Consider the following 20,499-nt stretch of genomic DNA (forward strand, 5'->3'; position numbering starts at 1 on the left):
CAAATTGTTGGATGCATTTATACCTAAGAGTAAGTGACACCAAATATGTCAGAGCTGAGCAGCAAAGAATGCTAAAACAAAGGGGGTCTTGATTCTACATGTTGTTGACATTTTCAGAATATTAAACCATAGTTGTTCCCCTTGTTCAGATTCCAGACTCCATCATTTCTCGTGGTGTTCAGGTGCTCCCACGAGACACAGCCTCCCTCAGCACTACTCCTTCAGAATCGCCTCGTGCTCAGGCTACATCTCGCCTTTCTACAGCTTCCTGCCCAACACCAAAAGTAAGTACAGTTCCTTCGCATCTTACACCTGCTCTTCTATAGTAATCTGAGAAAACTAACTAATATTTCCTTCTGCTTGTCAAGGTTGGATTGCATGCAAGATTACACTATGAAAAATGAATAAAGTGTAAGATAGTTCCCACCCATTGTGTCACAAATTGTCATATTAGGCCAATAGTAGGACAATACAGATTTCATTCAAAATGTCTTACTCTTACATCATAGCTAAGGGTATTACTTTCTGTAGCTCCTGTTTCTTTGTTGTAGATTTGTTATTTTTTAGTATACTTAACATTATAAAGTTATTTGTTTATGCTGAGGATGAATGTACTTTTGGCCAGTAAACAGCAAGATTAACCAAATTATGTCACCAAAGGGATTTCTTTAAACTTGTCCGGGCTGGGGTAGCTCCCTGCTCTAGTATCATTCCAAATTTTTTCAAACATATTCATCTTGGAATGTTGCTGCCTAATATTTGCAAACAAATCTAAATTTATTAGAAAGAAAGTTTTAATGCCAACCTTTGGGAGAGGGAAGAAGTTTCTCAGTGTTTCTTTTTATAATCTGTCACTGAATTGTATAGGGTGAGGAAAGGATGAGACACTTATATGCTGCTCACATCTTTGTATACATGATAAATTAACTAGCAGACATTATTACTGCTGTGACTACTTTCTCCTGGAATGCTCCTTTCCTGATTAAGTTAGTCATTTGTGCTTTCAAGTTCTCTATGTGATGGATGCAATATTGGTATCAAAAGATTAACAGTAACATTCCTTATTATTTAATAAGACATGACATTAGACACTAAATTTGTTTTAGGATTCTGACAGTTAATTTTTCAAATTATAGTTTTTTCTCTGTCATCAAATTTAAGGACCTGTATAGCTGTCTTCCTCAATTCCATCTTTTCTATCAGTTTTGTGAATGTTATAATTTAATTTGACTGGAAGGGATCTCAGTTTCTGATGTGAATAGTGCAGTTTGTTGTACATTACATGTTACAATCTTCTCAGCAATGTTTCCAGTGTTACCGTTGTATATCATTATTTTTAGATATATGTCAAAAAAACTGATATTTATTTTATCATTTAAAAAACTGAGGTCCTAAACCTTCAATAAAGATAAACCATAAGAATAATGTAGACATTAAATGTATGCCAATGCCATTTGGGTGCCAGTAAGCTACATTTTCAAATGAATAAAAGCAAGGAATTCTTAAAACCTGAATTAGATGGAAGAATCTCATCTATGTCTCTTATATTATTAAAACAAAGTAACTTACAGTTTGACTGCATTAAAATCCAGTTGTACCAGCTAAACTCACTTGTAAAGTCTGGAAAATATTTAAAACTAAAAGTTAAGTTCACTATAAGAAGTTTTGTTCACTGAATATTAAGACCTAAAAGTTGGGAATTCAGAGCTATTCAAGGCATAGTCTCTTTTCCTTAATAATATGCTGAAATCGTAAATATTTTTTGAAAATATTTTATGCTAAATTTAATTATACATAGTAATTCTTGAGTATTTTTATAACTTTGTAATTATATTTTAGTTACAAAGAGGATATTAAATAAAATTTGAAAAATCACTTGGTACTTTCAAATTCACCAAAGTAAAATTCTGAAAAATAATAATGTTAATATTCGTTAAATTAATTTGCTTATTGCAGAACTTTAAGAGAGCAAGTGGCTTGTCTTGATATTTTTTCCTTAGTTTAACACTTAGATGTTCAAATTGACAGTGAATTCATAAAAGCATTATATCTTTGTCTAGGAATAAGATTATATTTCTTTTGAATAATTTTGATCGGCACTAGAATGTATACCTCAAAGATAAAATTATCACTTTGGTGTAACTTTTAATTTACACTTTAAATACTGAATTAGAATATTAATATAATAAAAGAAACTAGTTTGAATATTGATATTTTAAAAGGAGTTAATATATTCCAATTAGGCATCTGGAAATAACGTTTAAAAAATAAAGGACAGAAGGAAGTGAAATTTATCTTTCTAGTAAGAAAGGTCTCATAAATCATAAAACTGCTTAAGAGAATCTAAACTAGGTGCTCTTATAAGTGCTTTAATACCAGTGACAAATATACTCCTTGTCTTCATGGAGTTTACAATTTAGTCATATATTACAGGTTGAGTATCCCTAATCCAAATGCTTGGGACCAGAAGTGTTTCAGATTTCAGATTTTTTCAGATTTTGGAATATTTGCAGATACTTAAACCAGTTGAACATCCCTAATCAGAAATCCAAAATACTCCAGTGAGCATTTCCTTTGTGCTCAAAAAGTCTCAGATTTCAGATTTTCAGATAGGGATGCTCAATGTGTAAAACAAACAGGTAGATAATTTTAATAATTATAATTTCATATTAATTTAATAATTATAATTGAAATACAATACATGCTAAGAAGAAATGAAAATGTTATGGCGGTAGAAAATAATAGCAGGGGAACTTCATTTAGATAGGGTGAGTAGAGAAGATCTAACATTTCACCAGGGGCATGAAAAATGAATGAAAACCAAATGTGAGCTTTTGTGCTGTGTGGAGGTTTTAGGAATTATATTGATCAATAAGGACCACTTTAAAGGCAGGTGTCACCAATCAAGAACTCTTACACTAAAACTTCATTAGTATGTGAATAGTCTAATTCAGTGATGTCAACAGCCACTTTCGAATATCTGTTCTTTTTTATTTAAAATAATGAATGTTTTTGCCTTTTCCACTGAGCCAAATATCAAGACCATAGATTTTAGCACTGAGCTCTGTTCTAGGTGAATTCTTTATTTTAATTTTTTAGCATAAAAATTGGGGGCCGAGAAGTCCAAAAGCAATTTCGGGGTTTCAAATTTGAGATACTGGGTAGATGATAATGTTATTAACTATACTAAGGAATAAAAGAGAAGTACCAAGTCTTCAGGGTAAAAGAAAAGAGTGTAATGCATCTTGATTGAGAATGTGTTTAATCTGAGGCATATGTGAGACAACCAAGGAGTGATATCCAGCACAAAACTGGAAATACAATTTGAGTTTGAAATTCTTATTTTTACTGCATCTTGGTTATGATATTTATAACTTAGTACATATTAGTGTTAGCCAAATCCCACAGAAATCCTTTCTACATTTCGAGTTTGGCATGCACAGATTTTCATACATAGAAATGTATGTGCAAACATATTTTGTCTACATCAGAAATACAATATAGTTTTCAATGATCGGTACTAGAAAGAGCACTTGACTTGATAATAGAAGATCTGGATGGAAATGCTTTTTTCTCTACCTCATAACCACACTAAATTAAGCAAGTTACTTAACTTTACTGAGTTTTGTGTCTATTATTTGACCATCCTTATCTCTACAACAGTGTTTATTAACTCATTAAATAAGTCTTTGCCTGGTAGTAGAATAGCAACAGTGAGCAAGTAGACATTGTTCCAACTTCTGCAAATAGATCAGACAACTAAAAATTAAAATAAAGCATAATAAATGCTAGAATTGATTATCAAGAATACGTAATATTATGGAAATAGCTATCAGCAGCACTTAACCAAGTCTTTGTGAAAACACAAAGGGTTAAATAACCAAGTTATTATTCAAAACTAACAGTTCCAACCTTTCCCTCTGTAGCTTTTTATCATTGGGCCATATGTAAGCTGAAACACTTCCTGTCCATCTGCATGTGTTAATCCATTTATTTAGGTCAACAACTATAATAGTATAATATTATAATAAATATTACAATATATCTATATTGCAATATAACATCCTAAATTATGCATTGATCGTTTAAGATTCTCCAGCTATAGTGAGAACAAAATCTATAAAAAATATACCAGGTCTTGATTTCTTTTTGTTTTTTTTGGTACCTTCATTACAACCTAATGAAGATAACCATGTATTATCTTTTCTAAACAATTCTTCTTAGATTACATTTTCTCCAGCAAATTTGTTTGCTGAAATGATATTGTATATAGGGAAAAGTCATTTCTCTTTTATATCATATATTTTCTTTTAATGAAATCTGACTGAAATGAGGAATGATTTTCACTCCTCTTGCTTTATGACAGTGAAGTATCTTTCAAGAACAAAGTTGGGATATTTGACTTTCATTGTCCTGAGTAAAATAGTGCCTAAGTCAAATAGTACATAAATTCTATTTAAAAAAGTATAGACAATATCTAGACTCAAGTTCTAAAATAATGATAGTCTTCTAAAAACGATTTGCTGGAAGAATAATTCTGTAATTGATAAATTCTCTTTTAAAGTGAGCATGATTCATAGCTTAGATGAGTGCTGATTTTCAATTATGAAGGACAGCAGCATCTCTATTTAGAAATAAAATCAAGGCCGGGCACAGTGGCTCACGCCTGTAATCCCAGCACTTTGGGAGGCTAAGGCCAGTCGATTGCTTGAGGACAGGAGTTCGAGACCTGCCTGGCCATCATGGCAAAACCCCATCTCTACTAAAAATACAAAAAATAAGCGGGGTGTGGTGGTGCGTGCCTGTAATCCCAGCTTCTTGGGAGGCTGAGGTGCGAGAATTGCTTGAACCTGGGAGGTGGAGGTTGCAGTGAAATGAAACCAAGCCACTGCAGTCCAGCCTGGGCAACAGAACAAAACTCTGTCTCCAGGAAAAAAAAAAAAAAGAAAGAAAAGAAAAGAAATCAAGAAGCTTAAGACAGAAAATAATAATTAGAGCAAAAAATAAAAATGTTTCAAACTTTCAATTTACCATTCATTTTAGATGTTATTAAAATGAAGAATGTTTTTAAACACTGATTTTATTATCCTTTTATTCCCTAAACATGTGAAGTTTGATTCTGAGTAAGTAAATATAGTCTGTAGTCACATATTTTCCTGTACCTTAAAAGTTAGCAAAGAATTTTGTGCTTAGAATAACCAGCAAGTTGTGGGTTTTTTTGCTCTTAGGAAAAAAATATAAATACTATCAATATCTAATTGAACTAAAGTTTATACAACAATTAAAATGTAGATGTATTGAAATATCTTTACATGAGGGGTATATACCTTTAATCCACTAATGTCTAATACTATATTCAAACAAAATATGTAATTATTACTTCTTTGTAGGTTTCTCTTATTGTCCTTTGAGCAAAAGAATTTAGATTGCTCTGGTTAAGTTATATTCTTAACTCAGGGTTTTTAATGTGTGAGTCTGAAAGGCAGTGTGAGTTCCTTTACCTATTTATGACACTGCTGATTCTATATCAGCATAATATTTTCTCTGGGATGTTTTCCTAGTAATGTTAGTTTTTACAAAGTATTGCATATTGTCACTATTTTCCTTTGTGAACACCAGGGTGATTATGTGATATGGCTAGGTCATTGGCTAAACCTGGGTTCCCAAGTCTCTGGAGAAGCTCATAAAATGGCCATACTTCCAGCCTAAATCAAGTCACTAACTGGTGACGGCAAATTATTTTTCTCCTATTTTTAAGAGCCTAACCAAAATCAATAAGACTATACTAGACATAAAGTTTCTTTGCTTTTGCTGAAATTATATCAACATTGGTATGACAATATGTTCAGCTGTTAATGACATTATAGAAATAGATTCTACACATACTGTCAACACACAACAAAAAGGTTGGAAACCAGTGAATTAGCGAGATCAAAAATACATTCTCTGAACAGAAATATGTTTTCTTTTGTGAACGTTTGCCTCATCTAGGGAGTGTTGAGCAATAATATTCTCTGCATTATTGGTTAGATCCAGCAGTTCTCAAACATACTGGTCTCCGGACTCCTTCATGCTTTTAACAATTATTAAGGACCCCAAATGACTTCTTTTTACGTGGGTTATATCTAACAATATTTGTTGTACTAGGAATTAAAACTGAGCGCCAGGCGTGGTGGCTGTAATCCCAGCACTTTAGGAGGCCGAGGCGGGTGGATCATCTAAGGTAGGGAGTTCAAGACCAGCCTGACCAATGTGGAAAAACCCTGTCTCTACTAAAAATACAGAATTAGCTGGGCACGCCTGTATTAGGTGGCACATGCCTGTAATTAGGTGGCACATGCCTGTAATCCCAGCTACTCAGGAGGCTGAGGCAGGAGAATTGCTTGAACCCGGGAGGTGGAGGTTGCCGTGAGCCAAGATCATGCCATTACACTCCAGCCTGGGCAACGAGAGCGAAACTCCGTCTAGCTAGGAATAAAAATAGTAAAGCCTTTACATGTTAACATAAACAACATATTTTTATGAAAAAATAAGTATATTTTCCAAAACCAAAGAAAATCTGAAAATAATGGCATTGTTTTACATTTTTTCAAATGTATGTTAATATCTCGCTTAATAGAAAATAGCTGGATTCTCACATTTGCTTCCGTATTAAGTGTGTTGTAATATGTTGTTTTGGTTGAAGAATAAACAAATTGAGCCTCATACAGATATATAGTTTAAAAAGGAAGGACTATATTGTTCACATTTTTTTATAATTGTGGATGTTCTTTGATACCATACCAAAAATTTACAATTGTTAGTTTAGTAAAGGTTAGTTGAAATGTTGAATCTAAAACCCTGGCTAGGACCATTCCATACTCATACCTTAAAATCCATTGGTCTGTCTTGCACTTCAAATGGATCTTTTACCCAGGCATGATTTTGGAACATATATATTGGTCATTTGGAAAATATAAATTCTTCCAAAAGTTGACATATTTTGTTATATTATGTCAAAAAGTCACCTTCATTAATATAATCACCAAGCTCATCTAAAAAGTCTGGGATGTTTTGGAAGCTCTTAAGCTCGTAGTGGCACATAGACATTTTCTAAGTTCTAATTTATGCTTTGAAGCTAGAAATTGGGCCGGGCGTGGTGGCTCACATCTGTAATCGTAGCACTTTGGGAGGCTGAGGCAGGCAGGTCACTTGAAGTCAGAGTTCGAGACCTCAACTCCATGGTAAAATCCCGTCTATACTAAAAACACAAAAATTAGCCAGGTGTGGTGGTACATGCCTGTAGTCCCAGCTACTTGGGAGGCTGAGGCAGGAGAATCACTTGAACTGAAGAGGTGGAGGCTGCAGGGAGCCGAGATTGCACCATTGCATTCCAGCCTGGGCAACAGAGCAAGAGTCTGTCTCAAAAAAAAAAAAAAAGATAAAAAGAAAAGCTAGAAATAGTATTACTGGCAAAAAAGCAACAAATAGTTTTTTCTTAAATTGACAGGCTTTATTTTTGAGAAAATGTATACCAAACATCTAAGTCTGAATAATAATAATTTATTAGTTATTTCATTCTTTCAAATAAAAATGGTATTCTATATTAAAAACTAGCTATTCAGCTTACAACTCAAACAATTGCATAAATAAGTGATTTTCCTTGAGACAACCACCATCCTTTGGTATGCAGAAGTATTTTGTTCATACTTCCCATTTTGTCACATTCAAGGCTCAAGTTTTAATTAATTTAATTTTCCCATTTTGTCACATTCAAGGGCCAAGTTTTAATTAATTTTAATTAATTAAATTTAATTTAACTAATATTAAATAGTAAATTTAACGTGTATAATATTGTCAGATAATATTGTAATTAATCATGTAAATGTAAATATTACATTGAGGATATAGTAAATAATTAAATTTACTATGTCATTGAGGACAATATTTCAAACTACCTTTTTTAAAAAGAAAAACAGAAGATGTCAGTGAATAGAACAGTGATTGTTCATACTACTTGGATCTACTGCCTTAATTTATACTAGGATGTCAATCCACCATTGATTTTGTACCATCAGTGCAAATGTCAACGTAGCAAAAAAGGCAAATAATGTCTTAGTACTATTACTAAAATAATTTTGACTTTGTCAAGCCCTGAAAGGGTCTCCAGGACCCTCATGGGTTTGTGGATCAACTTAAAGAACCATTGATAAAATCAAATGAGCAAACTGGCTTATGTTTCTTGAAAATATTCTGGATCAAAATGATGGCTATTAAATCCTTTATACATATATATACACATATTTTCCATAGAAGCAGTATTATAGTGGTATACTCAGTCCAAGAGATCTGATCCTTTATGTAAATGACTACCGGTATCATGGTTAAGCATTATAAATAGTTTACCCATCCTCTGTGATCCAGGTTGATCCTAGGACAGGGAACACCTACACCTCTCTGATTCCAATGAGAGACTTCATTAAATTTTTGAAGGTATAAGACCAGAAGTTATAATTCCCAGCTAACTCCATTCATTTTCCATGTGGTATTACTTCTGCACTTGGATAACAACTAATTTTCCCCAGGATATTCTGTCTACTAATAGATAACATACAAAGCCCTCTTTTAAGAAATAGGCCAGACGCAGTGGCTTACACCTGTAATTCCAGGACTTTGGAAGGCCAAGGTGGGCGGATCACCTAATGTCAGGATTTAAGACCAGCTCGGTCAACATGGTGAAACCCTGTCTCTACTAAAAATACAGAAAGTTAGCTGGGCGTGGTGGCGGGTGCCTGTAATCCCAGCTACTCGGGATGCTGAGGCAGGAGAATTGCTTGAACCCAAGAGGTGGAGGTTGCAGTGAGCTGAGATCACACCACTGCCGTCTAGACTGGCGACAGAGCAAGACTCTGTCTCAAAAAACAAAAAAAGAAAAAAAGAAATAACCTGGTTGTTGGCAGATAATTCTATTGAGTATATAACTGGGGATAGCTCATTTTTGAAATCAGTTTAGAACATTTAAAATGTGGGAAATTCAAATAAAAATGCAAATTTTCAGTATTTTCTAAAAAGTCAGATCAACATTGCTGGCCCACCACTGATATAATACACTATATCAATACTCAGCTAATATTCTTTAGACCCTCCAAACTGTTTTACTCACTTACATTAAATGCCTGACTCCTATGGACATTTGAGTAACTGGTTTCTGCCCTAATTCACTGTTATCTAATTTCTTGTCCTTTATAACATGTTTGTTTGGGGATTTATTCTCATTTGTTAGCGAAGCAGAATTTTGAGACTTCAAATAAAAGACGATTCCCTTACACCCTTTTCTAATGAGAAAGGCACTACCTAGTATGGGAAAGAATTTAATATTTTGATGAAACTAAAATTACATAATAAAGCATTTTAACTATTTTTGGTCTACAACTTATTTTCAATAGTTTTCCTCTGATGTTCTGCTGGGTATATAGGATTTTACATCGATTTTTCTTTTTTCATTCATGCAAGTGTCCCCTTTGTTTTTCATTATAATTATCATTATAATGATAATTGAAAATGAAACTTCCCCATCTATTTCTAATTATTTAATGGTCACAGAACCATGTTTATTACTGAAGCTAAATGTTAACAACTATGAAATATATAATTGCCACTCTGAAGTCTAAACTTGCAAATGAAATTTGATATCTGAGAAGATATAGCAAACCAAAAATTGCTAGCTGTAGAATTAACATTTTATAGCTAAGACAGACTGTAAGTGGTATAGTTTCTTTTTTGTTTAAAAAAATGTACATACTCATTTGGAAAAAATTTTTACAACTCACATAAAAAAGTTCTTATAAAATACCCTTCATAAATAACCACTGTTAAAATTTTGCTATATATCATTCTCTTATGTTTTTCTATGCATTTAAATTCTTATCATAACAAAAAGGCAGTGATTAAGAGCTCAGTTTCTGGAGTCTGACAGGCCTGATGATGAATCACTTACTAGATGTGTGGCTTTCAGAAAGTTACTTCACCACTATAACCTTAATTATCTCATCTGTAAAATGAAAAATCATGATACTATTTGCTTCATAGGGTTGTCTTAAGAATTTAAGTTGGCGCCCGTAGTCCCAGCTACTCGGAGAGGCTGAAGCAGGAGAATGGCGTGAACCCGGGAGGCGGAGCTTGCAGTGAGCCGAGATTGCGCCACTGCACTCCAGCCTGGGCGACAGAGCGAGACTCCGTCTCAAAAAAAAAAAGAATTTAAGTTAAAAATGTATATAAATCACTTAGCACAATGACTGAAATATAAGTACTCATTAAACAGTAGCCATTATTATTAAATTGTCTATAGCTTCTAACCTGTCTTGCTTACTTAGTAATATGAGCATCTCCCTATGTCATGAACATCTTTACATGTTGTAAATTATCTTCTACAATATTACTTGGATTGTTTGATATTCTAATTGATAGATGTGACATAATTTTTTCACCAACCCGTATTTTGGATATTTCTGTTGTGTCTTATTTTCTAGTTTTAAAAACAATGCTGTAGATAATCTTTCAGAAGTTAAAGGTTTTGGAGTCATCTCTTAATCAAACTCAGTAACTTCTGCTATTTCTACTTTTATTGAAAGTATATGCAGAGCTTTTAGGTCTAAGATTTCTATATTTTACATTGATAGCAGGAACAGATCATTTTTGTGTCTTCATGAGTTTAATGATATATTGGAAGAAGCAGTTTTTAGCATTTGCATTTGACTGATTTACTGGCAGACATTTAAAAACTATAAACCCAAAGTTGTTTGAAAAGCTAACAAGCTTGAGTGTGTAAAAGTATTACACTGCGAGGCACAACGTATTGAGTACCAGCCCTAGTCTGCCATATTATAACTTTATGAGGGCTGGGCACAGTGGCTCATGCCTATAATCCCAGCACTTTGGGAGGCCAAGGAGGGAGGATCACTTAAGCCCAGGAGTTCAGGACCAGCCTGGGCAACATAGTGAGACCCTGTCTCTACAAAAAAAAAAAAAAAATTTAATTAGCTGGGCATGGTGGTAAGTGCCTATAGTGCCAGCTACTCAGGAGAATCACTTGAACCCAGCCGGTTAAGGCTGCAGTGAGCTGTGATGCTGCCACTGCACTCCCAGACTGGGTGACAAAGCAAGGCTCTGTCTCAAAAAATAATAAATAAATAAAACTATGAGGACTAGTTGACCTCAGTTTCTGTTATTTGTAACATCAAGATATTAAATAACCTCTAAAGTCCCTTGTAGGCTTATAATTCTGTTCTTTTGAAATAGTTCCAGTATCAACTAAAAAATATTTTAAGCCCTTCTCTCTCTGATATTTTATTAATCTCCAATTAATACAGAATAATTTACGTTTGTTTATTTTATCTTTTGCATTCTATTCTAGTACATAAAGTACTAGAGACAGAGATTATTAACAGAAAATGTTCTAACTTCACTTAAGATCTTTTACATTTAGGTAAAGCTTGTCTCTGTTAAATGAAATATTGATTTCTCTTGATATCCACTCTAGTTTTGTTCAAGTTATAAGAAGCTAGGAAAGTGAGCTGTTGAAATACAAGAAATTGTGAAATTAAGAATACTAGCTTTCAGTATAATTAAATAGCTTTGATTCATCTCAGCTGTTTTTAATTGTTTGGGACATATTTTATATAAAACAGCCCAACAAATATAAGTGGTCCCATCATTATTTCAGCAACAGAATTTATTAGTTATAGGCATGATTTAGATCTATTTAATATCCCATTTTGACTTTAATATAGAGTACATCCCATAATAAACTATCCTCTGGATCTTCATATCTTAAAATGATACATATTCTAAAATTAGGTATTTTCTGGCCCAAAATTTCAGGATTATCTCCCTACTCATTCTACTTTTGTTAAAGAGAAAACACAGAGTAATTCAGAAATTCATTGAATATTTCAGTGAATATTTTTAAATGCATATTATATGTCAAATACTGTATTAGCTATTGGGGATACAGCAATGAATAGACATTTTAACCCTGTTCTTAAGGAGCTTGTAGTGGTAATATGTGAAAATAAAATATTTACAAGAAATCTACCATATACAGGGTTGACAACCTCAAAGAGCTCTTCTAATCCAGTAGGAAAAAAAAAAGGATGAGTAAAAGGAGGTAAGCATAGTCATTTAATAAAATAAATACATGCAGCACAGAAATATGTGCGGGGGGGGAGTACACTCTCACTAGAAATCTACTAAAAATTTCAAACACAAATTTTGCAATCAAATTGATAACTATTTAAAAACTGTAATCATCAATACTATAATGAGCAATGACATGAGTATTTCTTTTCACACTAATAGGTATATAACCTTTCAAGCAATAAATTTGTATAACCTTTCATACACATGTGTTGTATACGTGTGTCGTTTACTTAAAAGTATATGCAGGCTGGGTGCGGTGGCTTATGCCTGTAATCCCAGCACTTTGGGAGGCTGAGGCGGATGGATCACAAGGCCAGGAGATCGAGACCATCTTGACTAACACAGTGAAACCCCGTCTCTACTAAAAATACAAAAAATTAGCTGGGCATGGTGGTGGGCGCCTGTAGTCCCAGCTACTCGGGAGGCTGAGGCAGGAGAATGGTGTGAACCCGGGAGGCGGAGCTTGCAATGAGCCAAGATCTCGCCACTGCCCTCCAGCCTGGGCGACAGAGTGAGACTCTGTCTCAAAAAAAAAAAAAAAAAAAAAAAAGTATATACAGAAATGTATGTGCTGTATAGCATACATATATATAAAGAGAGAGGCAGGACCTTAAAATGTTATGTGTTGGCCAGGTGCGGTGGCTCATTCCTGTAATCCCAGCACTTTGGGAGGCCGAGGCAGGTGGCTCACCTGAGGTCAGGAGTCTGAGACCAGCCCAGCCAACCTGGTGAAACCCTGTCTCTACTAAAAATACAAAAATTAGCTGGCTGTTGTGGCAGGTGCCTGTAATCCCAGCTACTTGGAAGGCTGAGGCAGGACAATCACTTGAACCCGGGAGGCGGAGGTTGCAGTGAGCCGAGATGGCAACATTGCACTCCAGCCTGGGTGACAGAGCGAGACCCCATCTCAGAAAAAAAAAATTATGTTTTAATCAATCATTTTGTCTCTAGAAATGTATCCAAAGTAAATTATTAAAGAGGCCATCTCAAACTATGTACAGGAATTTTTATCACAGCATTATTTATATTTGTGAAAAATCAGAAATAATTTTAATGTGTATGGAAAATAACTTGTATTAATAGTACACACATATATAAATTATTCTATAACCTTAAAAATCATCTCATTAAGAATATTTAATGACATGAGAAAATGTTAAAACTACAATATATAGTTTAAAAATTAGTAAACAAAACTGTGTAGGAATAGAATTGCAAGTTATTTCACAATATACATTATTTTTAAAACCAGGAAAATATATGTATCTGTTTGGTTTTTGTTTGTGTATTTTTTTTAGATAGGATCTGGTAATTACATGGATGTCCTTTGGCCTGTTTTTCAGATTTGTAGCCAAACTTAATAAAGCTAACTAGAGTTATTTATACATATATTTACAGGCATACCTTGGAGATATTGTAGGTTCAGTTGCAAACCACTGCAATAAAGCAAAAATTGCAATAAAGTGAGTCACACAAATTTTTCGGTATCCCAGTACGTGTAAAAATTATGTTTATACTCTCCTGTAGTCTATTAAGTGTGAAAAGGATTATGTCTAAAAAAAAAAAAAACTGTGCATACCTTAATTAAAAAATACGTTAGTCTTAAACCGTTATCACAATCATCTGAGCCGTCAGCAGGTCATAATCTTTTTGCTGGTAGAGGGTCTTGCCTCAATGCTAATGGCTGCTGACTGATCAGGGTAGTGGCTGCTGAAGGCTGGTGTGGCTGTGGCAATTTCTTAAAATCAGACAAGTTTGCCACGTTGATTGACCCTTCCTTTCACAAAAGATTTTGCTGTAGAATGCAATGTTGTTTGAATGCATTTTTTCTACAGTGGAACTTCCTTCAAAATTGGAGTCAGCCCTCTCAAACCCTGCTGCTGCTTACTCAGGTTTATTTATGCAAAATCATTTGTTGTAATTCCAACAAAGTTCACAGCATCTTTACCAGGAGTAGATTTCATCTCAAGGAACTCCTTTCTTTGTCCATTCATAAGAAGCAACTTGTCATCTGTGAAAGTTTTATCATGAGTATCACAGTAATTCAGTCACAACTTCAAGCCCCCCTTCTAATTCCTGTTCTTTTGCTATTTCTACCACATCTGCAGTTCTTTCTCCTCCACCAAACTCTTCAACTCCTAAACATCCATATGGTTGGAATCAACTTCTTCTAACTCCTGTTAATGTTGATATTCTGGGCTCCCATGAACCAAAAATGTTCTGAATGGCATCTAGAATAATGAATTATTTCTGGATGGTTTTCAATTTACTTTGCTCAGATCAATTATAGGAATTACTATATGGCAACTGTATAGCCTTACAAAATCTATTTTTTAAATAATAACATTTGAATGTTGAAATTACTTCTTGATCTATAGGATGCAGAGTGGATGTTGTATTAGCAGGCATGAAAACATTATGTCCTTGTATATCCCAATCAGAGCTCTTGGATGACTAGGTGCAATGTCAATGAATACTTATATTTTGAAAGGAATCTTTTTGTCTAAGCAGTGGATTTAACATATTTAGTAAACCATGCCGCAAAAAGATGTGCTGTCATCTAGGCTTTCTTGTTCCATTTGTAGAACACAGGCAGGGTAGATTTTGCATAATTCTTAAAGGCCATAGGACTTCCAGAATGGTCAATAATCATCGACTTCCGCTTAAAGTCAGCAGCTGCATTATTCCCTACCAAGATAGTCAGCCAGTCCTTTGAAGCTTTAAAGCCAGGCATTAACTTCACCTCTCTAGCAATGAAAGTCCTAGATGACATCTGCTTCCGTTATATAAGGCTGTTTTATCTACACTGAAAATCTGTCGTTTAGTATAGCTGCCTTCATCAAGGATTTTAGCTAGATTTTCTGGGTAACTCGCTGCAGCTTCTACAGCAGCACTTGCTGCTTCACATTGCTCTTATGTTATAGAGACATCTTCTTTCCTTAGACCTCATGAGCCAACCTCAGCTAGCTTTCAACTTTTCTTCTGCAGTTTCCTCACCTCACTCAGCCTTCATAGAATTGAAGAAAGTTGCAGCCTTGGTCTGGATTTGGCTTTGGCTTGAAGGACTGTTGTGACTGGTTTGGTCTTCTATCCAGATCACTCAGACTTTCACCATATTAGCAATAAGGCTGTTTCACTTTCTTCTCATTCATATGTTCACTTGCATACCACTTTAAATTCCCTTCCAGAACTTTTCCTTTGCATTTACAACTCAGCTGTTTGACACAAGTAGCCTAGCTTTCTGGCTGTGTCAGCATTCAGCATGCCTTCCTCACTAAGCTTAATCATTTCTAGCTTTTGATTTAAAGTGGTAGACATGCAACTATTCCTTCTACTTGAACACTTAGAGGCCACTGTAGGTTTACTAATTGGCTTAATTTCAATATTATTATGTCTCAGGGAATAGAGAGGCCAGCCCACAGAGAGGTAGAAAGACAAGGAATGGTCAGTCTGTGTAGCAGTCAGGACACACACAGCATTTATCAGTTCAGTTCACTATCTTACATGGGCACCATTTGTGGTACCTCAAAACAATTGCAAAAGTAGCATCAAAGATCGCTGATCATAGACAACCGTAACAGATATAGTCATAGTAAAATGTTTGAAATATTGTAAGAATTATCAAAATGTGACACAGAGACAGGAAGTGAGCACTTGCTGTTGGAAAATTGGTGACGATAGACTCGCTTAACATAGGGTAGCCATAGACAAACCTTGAACTTGTAAAAAACGCAATTATCCATGAAGCACAGTAAAACGAGGTATGCCTGTAAACCACAGCATTTTTACATCCAGGCTAAGCCAGTCTCTTCTTAATCCTGCTGGATAGAAAATTGTATCATATTTCAATGGAAGTTCAAAGATAAACTTTTTTTTGGTCTCGTACAAATAATAAAAAAAAAATTAAGAACATATAATGTGCTGCCTAAAGGTTATTTTAACCCACATAATAACTCTTTTATTAAAGATGGGTTTTATAATTTCTTTTTAGACAGATAAGAAATTTGGAAAACATAATTTCGGTTTAATTATTCTCTAGTTAGTGAACAGGAAATAATTTATATAAAGGTCTAATTTAACATAGATTAGATTTATATAAAGGTCTAATTTTGTATAGATTATACTGTCTTGGAATCAAAACTATATAGAACTTTAAGATCAAAATTATAAATGTATAATAAAATATAAATAAATAAATGCAAATGTTAATATATCATTAGACATCAGAACCTTTAAAAAGGATGATTTCCTGGCTGGGTACAGTGGCTTACACCTGTAATCTCAGCACTGTAGGAGGCCGAGGCAGGAGTATCACCTGAGGTCGGGAGTTCGAGACCAGCCTGACCAACATGGAGAAACCTTGTCTCTTAAAAACACAAAATTAGCTGGGTGTGTGGTGCATGCCTGTAAGCCCAGCTACTCGGGAGGCTGAGGCAGGAGAAACACTTGAACCCGGGAGGCAGAGGTTGCGGTGAGCCGAGATCGCGCCATTACATTCCAGCCCCGGCAACAAGAGTGAAACTCCGTCTCAAAAAAAAAAAAAAAAAAAAAAAATGATTTCCTAAGGATAAAAATATGGCAGAGGGGTTTAGAGGATCTGTAACTTGCCACCATGATTCTAATTTTTGACTTCTCACTTCTTACTCTTTGCAACTTTCCTTGACCTTTTTTATCCTTTTATTAGTTTAGTTTTATAATTGTATTTCCTTTCCTCCAGAAACACATTAGTAATTATTTTTCCTTGACACATTTGTATATTAATCACCTCTCTTTCATTTCTTTCTTCCTTCCTTTATACTTATCTTAATAAATCACAAATTAAACAAAATGTTCTATGATAAGGCACCAGCTTTATTGAAAGGGCTGAATAATATAATATTATAGTGAAGTGAAATATTAATTCCAAAATTACTTTGTTATTTATAGGAATTTGTTTAAATGTTGAGCTCTTAAGCAAAACTTTTTAAAAAAATCTTTCTCCAAATCATAGCTACCAGAAATGATCTATAGCTGCCCCAATATATACTGAGTGATACTGGTTGGAAAATAATTTCTAAGAAAAAAGTTTTATTTCTTTTCATTGATAATCATAATTTTTTTTAAAAAAGCCATGATATGGTATAATAAGGTTAAAAATATTAGTCTCAAAATAGTTCTGAAGGTAAACTAGATCTAAAAATAAAATGGCCAACTCCTTAGCACAAACAGAAAGAAATGTTGGTTTAATCTATGTAATTTTATTCTAAACTGATACAAAATGTATTATGGAGAGAAGGGGAGAAGGTCTACATTCATTATTCCATAGGTAAGAGACTAAATTTAATGAAACAACCTGAGAGTCAGAATGTAATATCAGCTGTACTTTCATATTATTTATTGATGCATTCAGAAAGCCACTGAACTTCTCCAGACCTTGGTTCCCTTATCAGTAAAAGAAACACACAAAATATACAACATTTTCTAAAACATTTTCACCAAACATTTTGTAACTAAAGAAAAATATGAATGCGTATACCCAGTGATATGTGAGTCTACCTTAATGCAGTTATTATAAGCCTGAAATTTCTTTGAAGTTTTGTATTTTATTTTAAAAATTAATATCAAGTTGATTTTTAAACTGAAATACATGTTTGGTTTAATTAAAATACTACATTTACAATTACTTATTTTTGGCAAGAGAAGTGAGGGTGGGGCTAGATAGTTTTCTACCTTGTTAATGGTAGAAATCGTTTTACAGTGAGCTCAGTTTTGGAAAACTGAGCTAAATCAAAGGGAATCAACACCACATATTAGTTTAGGATCCAGGCAATTTCTTTTGTTGCATAATATTACTAGAATCCAAATTCTTGGAAAAAAAGTAAATACAAATGTCAAAGTCATTTTACTGCAGGCCAAATGCTGGTAATTAATCACTGAGGATAGTTTCCCCAGTAATTAATCCCTGAGGAAAGATTCCCAGAATGTTGCAAAAGAGGTAATACAGTGCAACATTTTCAGAATATTTCTAAGGAATACTTTGTTAAATATATTCTAGTTGAGAGACTGAATAGAAGATTGAAGTGTTTTGGATCCCATGGATAATATCTTTTAAAATCTTGGTAAAATACTTGTCAAAAGATTTCTTCATGATTAATGATGACATTTTTTGTTTTGCTACTAAATTTTGATTATCAATATATGTAAGTAAACTAATAATCTCAATTTACTCCATAATCCTCACAATTATTTACATTCAATTCTCAGACTTTGTTTATGATACTGTGATAGTACAATATAAACATTTACAGTTTAACCTCTCTTAGCTACTGATAGTGTTTTGCCTTTAGAAAAGTATGAATAAAAATAGCTAATGATGTGAAGCTCTTATTATTAAGAAGAGTAAAGTCATTCATCTTATCTGAATGCTAATCTTTTGTGATTTCTTTTAAATTCTTATCTAAAATATAATAATCAAGCATTTGGCCGGGCATGGTGGCTCACGCCTGTAATCCTGGCACTTTTGGGAGGCTGAGGCAGGCGGATCACATAAGGTCAGGAGTTCAAGACCAGCCTGGCCAACATGGTGAAACCCTGTCTCTACCAAAAATATAAAAATTAGCCAGGCACAGTGGTGTGCACCTGTAATCTCAGCTGCTCAGGAGGCTGAGGCCAGAGAATTGCTTGAACCCGGGAGGCAGAGGTTGCAGTGAGCCAAGATCATGCCACTGCACTCCAGCCTGGACGACAGAGCCAGACTCTGTCTCAAAAAAATAATAATCATCATCAAGCATTTGGATTAGCTGTGAATTTCTTTTTTTTTTTTTTTTTTTTTTTTGAGACGGAGTCTTGCTCTGTTGCCCAGGCTGGAGTGCAGTGGCACAATCTCGGCTCACTGCAAGCTCCGCCTCCCAGGTTCACTCCATTCTCCTGCCTCAGCCTCTCCGAGTAGCTGGGACTACAGGCGCCCGCCACCACGCCCGGCTAATTTTTTTGTATTTTTAGTAGAGACGGGGTTTCACCGTGGTCTCGATCTCCTGACCTCGTGATCCGCCTGCCTCAGCCTCCCAAAGTGCTGGGATTACAAGCGTGAGCCACCGCGCCCAGCCCGTGAATTTCTTTTATGGATACTACCCCACTATAACTGATGATTAATGGAGGACTAAAATAAATAAGGACATTACATTTTAAATCTACTGATTTCACTTTTCTCTGTTTCTCAAATTCTAGTTTATATAGACATCCTTTTCAAATTCTTTCTGAAGCTTTTCAGTATTAGGTATCATTGTTACCTGTTTCAGAAGCTGCAAAAAAATCACATGAAACTTGCATTGTAGCTATTTCTGGCTTTGAAAAATACCTTGGCTTTCTAAGGTTTTCCTTTTATGATGGTTTCCAAGACAGGCTTGTTTATAGAAATTTGAAATCAAGCATTGATGAGCTATTTGCTCCCAAAGTCTCTATATAAATCAGTCCTATAATCTATTTTTTACGTTCAGAGTTTAGTGGTAACTGTCTTTTTTTCTTCTTATAATTCATTCTTTAAGTTTCTATACTTGCATTTGGAACTGAAATGGTACAGGAAAAATGTCTTCCATATATATAGTAACGTAAAATTTCTTCCACAGATGGAGAGAGACAGACGTAGTTACATATACATACACATTCTGTTATAAGCATCAATTTTTTTCCATCCCATATATTTTCAGGCCTGCTAAGGGAATGCTACTTTAAACTAGAAATTAGGGACTGTTGATTTTGTTCCTAGATTTGTCATCAACTTCCAGTATAACCTTGAAAAAGATACCTAATGTTGCTGGGCTTAATGTAATTTTAAGCCTTCTAGAAATAAAAGACAACATAGAAAATGGTGTTCACTTATTACTGTGTAAGTTCAGAACATCTTCACAGTTTCTGAAAATTTTCAGAAAGCCTCATGAGGCATCAGACTCTTATATTTTTATAGGAATCTACCAACTCTACCTTTATAATCTAGATATTGTGAATCTGCATTTAAGATGGAAAACAGCTTTTGATATAAAGACCTCAGAAATCAAAGAAAACAGCACAAGAGGATGAGCAGATATTATGAACTCACTCTGAATTCACTCCATAGGGAGCCAGCCCCTCTCTTATAGGTGCTGATGTTCTAATTAGTATCCATTGTTTCTAAATTTGACAATTGTGTTCCACTAAGAAGAGTTAGAACTGGTGATTATCTTTTGGCCATAACATTTAGTTAATGCTGAAAAATTAGTAAAACCTGTTTATATCCAGTAGAGCCAAAAGTTGATGCAACTCTTATATAGCAATATGCTTTTATTCAAAACGAAAATTCCATTTTCT

The 20,499-nt window shown here is 34.3% G+C and overlaps 1 protein-coding gene across 16 annotated transcripts in view; it reads left to right on the top strand.

Moving 5' to 3' along the window:
• Positions 1 to 20,499, top strand: part of GPHN (gephyrin) — a 700,118-nt gene that overhangs the window by 480,757 nt on the left and 198,862 nt on the right. For all 16 annotated transcript variants that reach the window (XM_003263586.4, XM_004087163.3, XM_030812325.1 and 13 more), the window contains one exon: positions 150 to 284. In XM_003263586.4, coding sequence (XP_003263634.1) covers positions 150 to 284 — 135 coding nt within the window. The remainder of the gene's footprint in view (positions 1 to 149; positions 285 to 20,499) is intronic.

This window comes from Nomascus leucogenys, chromosome 1a, assembly GCF_006542625.1.
Source record: "Nomascus leucogenys isolate Asia chromosome 1a, Asia_NLE_v1, whole genome shotgun sequence".
NCBI classification, from domain to species: domain Eukaryota; kingdom Metazoa; phylum Chordata; class Mammalia; order Primates; family Hylobatidae; genus Nomascus; species Nomascus leucogenys.